Source organism: Buceros rhinoceros, unplaced genomic scaffold, assembly GCF_000710305.1.
Source record: "Buceros rhinoceros silvestris isolate BGI_N320 unplaced genomic scaffold, ASM71030v1 scaffold4757, whole genome shotgun sequence".
Lineage (NCBI taxonomy): Eukaryota > Metazoa > Chordata > Aves > Bucerotiformes > Bucerotidae > Buceros > Buceros rhinoceros.
In genome coordinates this window covers 7,896-14,283 of record NW_010421430.1, presented here as the reverse complement: position 1 = coordinate 14,283, position 6,388 = coordinate 7,896, and the positions used below count along the sequence as shown (strand labels likewise).

The window sequence follows — 6,388 nt, the reverse complement described above, 5'->3', positions numbered from 1 at the left end:
AAGAGAATTGAGGAATCGCTACTTCTTTCCCCCCCGTAAATCCAGAAACAGTATCTAGCAGGAGGGACAGTGACACTGAAGAGGCAGATTTACATGAACTGCACTTGCCAGGCATAGGTTATAGGTGGATAAAAAAGGGGAAAAAACCAAACCAAACAAACAAGACCCCCAACAAAACAAACAAAAAACCCCAAACCAGGAGCCTGGGTTTGTTAGTGTTCAAAGTGTACTGTTTTTTGAACTGGGATGGGGAAAGAAGAAATTCTCAAAGGGCTTTGCATGTGTTTGTTCTGAATATTCTTCCCTAAATTCTTTGATATATTCTGGGAGCATTTACTCAGGTTTGTGTATGTGTAAATTTCAGTGAGTAATATCAGAGGAGAAAGTGATAATTTGGTGCTGTGATTGGAGGACAGAGTAAAAGAGATGGTTAGATTACCTCCAAAGCCCTCTTTTCATTTTGGTATGGTAGTTTAAATGATTTCTACACTCTCCAATCAATGAGGTGAAAGAAAGAAATGCAGCAGAACTGACTTGAAGTCAGTAGTCTCTGGATATATGAATTATCTGGACTTCTTTCTGCCCACTATTTTATATATATGTATTGGACTCTGAGAGTAAATGAGGATTTAGACTCTAAATATTGTTGGTATGTGTCTAGTGAGGTACTTGACCTGTGGATTGACCCAGGTGTACAAATTTGTGCCACATAAACAATACTCTGATTAGTACTGGGCACTAAAAAGGTTCTCAGCCTGGCCCAGAATTTGGTGTAACACCATCTTTGCTCTTCATCTCCATCAGCACCTCATCAATCTCCATCTCATTTGGCCCCATGACCAAAGGGACAATTCCATAAATAAATACCAAGGTCTAGTTTGTTATCCTGTTCTTGTTTTGATATAAGGAAAAAATAGAAACAGAATGGCTTGAGAAACTCATTCAAGCAAAACGTGATGTTCTGCCTGATATTATGAGTCTTGCAGGATTACAAGGTACTTCTGTGATCTCTTACCTATATAACATCAAGTGGTGGTGTAGGTTTCCCAGATAAGGAATAGCAGAATGTTTGAAATTTGGGAAAATAATTCAGCTTTCATTGCTGCTGGAAACATTTCACTGTTGAAAAATCTCACACTGGCAGACAAAGTAAGCAAATGCTGGAACTGGAAACCGTTCCTAGATTAGAAGATCCTGAACTGTGGCTTAAGCCAGTTCTTATTTTGTCTTAATTTGTCTGTCTTGTTTTAGGTAAAATAAAATATGTTCCCAATTTGGTATCCTTGTAATACATGTCAGCTAAGAAGTGTCCCTGCTGAGGCAAACTGTAGATCAAAGGATCGCAAGGATCAGCAGTAAGTGCATTTGGGAGTTTAGTTCTGAGAGACTTCACACCAAGAAATGGGTTTTTTTTGCCCAGGAAGTGTGTCATCATGGGTAAGGAAACCACGCGGTAGTGCTGGATGCTCAGGATCAGGAGGGTGTTTAACAGGCCCAGCATGGCCCGTTATGAGTGTCCATCCAGGGTAACTTGGAGAGGGCTGGCTCTCTGACATGGCTGGTTACACTGAAATGCTGCTTTTCACAGATAATGCATCAATATCAACGTCAACAGTAGCTTCATGTTTTCTGCAACAAAGCAAGCCGTGTGAATGAGCAGGAAGGAGAGCTGCTGCCTCTCCAGCAGGCTCTGGTGATCAGCATCATACAGATGTTTCACAGCTTGCAGTTTGAGCAGCTGACCATCCCCGTAGTACTTGGGCTGTTGTGTAGGACATACAGAAAGTAGCAGTACTACCGAAAAAGCCTGCGTTTATGTAGAAACAAGCCCATTCTGCATCTGTCCATGGAATATACAATTCCTAATATGAGTAGTATTATCTCTTTTCTTTCTCTTCCTATGCATAGTGTGGTACTCCACAAATATAGGATTTGTAACTGTGTTTTAATATTTCCAGTTCTTCAGTTCCTTTGTGTTTTACTATAAGCAAATGTGAGCTAAATACAGTATTTATAAGATCTTCATTCCCATTTATTATAAAGCATTAACATTCTGTTTGCTGACTAAAATCTATTTTTCTGAGTACACAGGTGAGGGGGAATGGTTTACATTTATATCTTTCTAAAAGAATCTCATGTCTCTTTGGTAAGTGAGTATTTGAATATTTTGGAGTGCTTGTATTTAAGCTATTCAAACTTGGGAACCAAGCATTGTGTCAGCTTTTGAGGAAGCTTGAGAGTAATACCTTTCAAGCAATGTCCACGGTCAGTTTAAGTCTTTTTATTGCTCTGTTTGCTCTGTGCTGTTCACTTTGGTAGAATCTATGGATATGGATCACCTGAAAGTCTCTATAACTGCATAGACCATTTAGTTACTGCTTTTATGTTCATGTCATGATGGATGTTTTCTGGGTGTCCCAAACACTGAGACACACAAATCCTTTCCTGTTTTGCAGTTGGCTGAAATGCCACTCTCAAGCCTCACCATCTTTCAGCTTCAGGGAATCTGCTGACACCAATAGAAATGTGCTACACTGGCTGTGGAAATTCATATCTGAAGCTGCAATTCTTTATTTGGCAGAAGATAGGGCGGTTATGATTGCAGTTGAGATTGCAGTTGATAAGTCAACTCATTGCCTTCTTAACTGCTGTCAGGTTGCCATGGAAGTGAGTAGCACAGTGGTGGCACTGACAGCAGTGGCAATTGATTGATGATGGTCCATCTCTGATTTAAGATATATGAATTGAATGGACTAAGTTGAAGTTAGGTTTATATTTGTACTCTGCTCTGAAGGCATGGCTTTTAAAACCTGCCTGCTTAGCAGTTCCCAACATGGTAGATGATGAAATAAGTTCCAGGATGATTTGAGGGGATAGGGCAGAATATTCTGCTAGTTCATTGCAAATATAAGTAGCTGAATTAGCAAAAAATATGGGAAAAAATGAGGATTTATTATTTAGTGTATTGGATGCCTCAAGTGGGCATACATAGGTTAGCAGAACATTGAAGAACAAATGACCATGTGCCTGCAAGCTGAAAATATAGGGAGGTATTCTGGCAGCAAGCCTGAATTCCTATGTTTTAACGGTAGTATGAGATGATTTAAGTCCAAGATTTCAGCTTATAGCCTTCTGAGAGCACTGCTCATTCCATGAAGTGAATCACTAAATTAGAAGAGCTCAGTGTGTGACTAACATGACTGGGGCACTTTCAGCAATTTTACTATTTCCTCATGAAATAGAGTGGCTAGTTTAGCATTCCTGTTCTTGAAGTATTACAGCCGATTGGCCTAAAAATGTGTAAAATAAGGCAAAACTCTTAGATTATTCTCTTAGCCATAGAAGAATGGGTAGCAATTCTCTATGAAAGAAAAAGAGGTGGCTTGATAGTTGGTCTAAAAAATGTTACCGTGTTACATGACTTTTCACAACCACAGTTCTTCAACTTTGACTTTAACTGAAATGTTTAACAGCTGAAATAAAGGAAGCCTAGGTGGAAAAAGAACTGCAGGATTATCTCAAGTACTTCTCAACATTGGTCCAGGTTGCCCAGAGAGGTGGTAGAAGCCCCATCCCTGGAAACATTCCGGGTCAGGCTGGATGGGGCTCTGAGGAACCTGATCGAGTTGAAGATGTCCCAGTTCACCTCAGGAGGGTTGGACCAGATGAGCTTTAAAGGTCCCTTCCAACCCAAAGCATCCTGTGACTCTGTGACTCTCTTGATGTGCCTCCCAAAAATGTTCTGTTGTTATTGTGGTGGTAAGGTTAGGTAAAAGAACTGAAATCGAACAGGTGAGAGACTAGTTCTTGAAAACATTTTGCAGGAGGAAGGAATCTATGCCTTGAACAGTTGCTAGCAATAATTTTGAGGGTTCTTTTTAGGCATATGTTGCAATTTTGTGATGTGCATTAGTGAACAAAAGCTATTTGTAGTAAAAATGAGCGAAGGAGGAAAGGGAAGGTGTTAGAAATTGTGTGAAGTACAATAGATGACATCACACCAATGTAGTTACATGCAGAAGTAATGGTCAAGAAACTGAAATCAAAGTTTTGAGGAGGTGCTTCAATAGGGCTGATTTCTCTGAAGTTAGTATGGATCTGTCAGTTAATTTGAGGAGAGATGGGTCATATCTGATTGGCCTTCGTTTCTTTTCCCGTACAATGAAAAGCTGAGATCAGGCTTCCTAATAGGGGAAAAAGTGTTAAATAGGCCATCAGAAGAATGAGATCATGGGATCTTTAAAACCTTTTAAGAAAGCCAATGAAAGTGAGTGGTAATGATCTCAATTTTCCAGAGAGATGATAAATAGTCTAGGATCCCAAGGGGCTCCTTCCTGTGCTGTGTGCTGACTTTTCTGGAGAAAGGTCAACAAAAATACTTAATACACTAGTGCTCTGTTATTTTACAAAGACAAGCAAAATTTTTTTTTTTTTGATTCCTGAAGTAAAATATAAATATCTTACACATATCTAAGCTCTCTCTCTTGTGCCGTAAGGTAAAAACAAACAAGGATTATGGTTTACTCTTTCTTTTCCACATGATGGAAAACCATAGGCATTATTGACATTTCTAGTGATGGAATGATTTTGTCTCATTAGTTTTAATGCAGACAAGGTGAGAGATGAGTCAAAGTGCTGTAGATTAGCATGGCAGAAGCAATAAACTTGTTCAGAGCAGCAAAGATGTAGTGAATGAAATGCCGCTCTTACTCCATCTGCAACCCAGAGGCACTTATGCATGAGAAGGGATCAGTTAGTGAGCTTTAGCTGATGACAATTTTGTTTTTTTCTGTCTTCAGATATCTCAGCTGATGACAGACACTAGTCGAGAAGGCTTGACTGAAGCAGCATTGAACCGCTACAATGCAGATAAACCCTCCTTGTACAGCTTCCCTGCTTCCCAGAGCACGTGTGTTGCCAGTGAAGTATCCACAGGCACCTCGGTGGCAGCATCATTTTTTGCCAGGTAAGAGAGATTTTTCAGATTTTCCTTCTGTGGAAACATTATTTCTTTCAAAGGAGACGGTTTTGTAGTGAAGAAGTGGAGTTGGCAGAATACAGCACACATGTTGAAACATGGCTATAAATACACATCTGTCACAAACTTGCAGGAATTACCAAGAGAATGTTTAATTCACATGTATGCATTTGTCCGTAAAATGGGGATGATAATTCTATGCTTTTCTGTAAAAACTCTCTTTAATTCTTCATTTGGGTTAAAATGTGACTGTGGTCTCAGAATAATACCTAATTTAGTGATATTTTTTAGAGGGGTTGTATCTCTGGATGAGAAGGGGCCACCCAAGTAATTTTCTGAGATAGGCAATTAATTGTAGAGCTACTTGGAGGTGGACAGTTCTGTTTGACAGGTAAACTTCAGGGTTTTTTATTGAATTTTACTTCCATCTAGGAAATTTTCAAGATTTCTACTTTCAGACTGAAAATTAAGGTTTCTGATTTCAATTTCTGTCCCTGTCATGCTGTTAAATTAACCTGAGGGTCTAAACTCAGCTTCAGAACACCCTTTCCATTGAATATTCAGCCAATGTTTCAAAAAATCTTGGTGAAATAGTGTCATTAAGAATTCTTATGGCTGTCTTTATTAGTTATTAAAATGATCTGTTAAATGAGCATAGCAGCTAAGAGGTGAAATATCTGTTATCAATAATGGAAATACTCTTCTGTGCAGAAATATGCTCTTTGCAGAACATAATCTTTTTAGCTCAGTTGAATCCTTATGTAGCTGAAGAAGTTGAAATAATCCGTGTCTCATAATGGTTTTCAATAATTAGAAGATTGACTTGGGAAGAGTTGTGGAAGTAATGAAATAACAGGAGAATAAGCTATTTTTACAACATTCCCAGTTCAGTCTAGTGAGAGATCTGAATTTCAAACCATGGAGTGAATTTTTGAGTGATCACCTCAAGCATATTCAGATTAACTTCCTACCCTTTAGTTTCTATTTTATTTTAAAGATAAAGGGAGAACTTGTTGGACTCTGTAAATCTGGAAAGAAGTCTTTCCTGTTTTTCCTCACAAACATGAGGACTTCATACGTTCAATCAGTGTCATGCAACAAGAGAATCATGTAGAAGGATTAAGAGTAGCATTTCAGAAGGCCCAGTGTACACTGTTTGGGGCAGATGCCCTATTTTTTCTTTACAGATATCATGCTGCAATAGCAAATGTGAATGATGACAGTGGTCTTGGTTTGCTGCCCTTTTCTTTTTAACTGCAGGCAGTTTAAATTAAAATTGCTGAATGTACTCATGGTAATATCTAACTAGAGTGCAGATTGGGATTAGCACATATTTTAGCAAGAAGTTATTTATGAAGATGGCTTAACTCATTTGTTCTTCATTGTTTCACTGTTTTATGCTGAGAGAGT

General features: G+C 38.7%; 1 protein-coding gene across 1 annotated transcript in view; it reads left to right on the top strand.

The window, feature by feature from the left end:
• LOC104496518 (kinesin-like protein KIF26B) overlaps positions 1-4,966 on the top strand; it is a gene marked incomplete at both ends in the record, with an annotated part of 30,427 nt that extends 25,461 nt beyond the window's left edge. Inside the window, one exon of the mRNA XM_010139649.1 lies at positions 4,800-4,966. Coding sequence (XP_010137951.1) covers positions 4,800-4,966 — 167 coding nt within the window. The remainder of the gene's footprint in view (positions 1-4,799) is intronic.
• Positions 4,967-6,388: the final 1,422 nt, after the last annotated feature.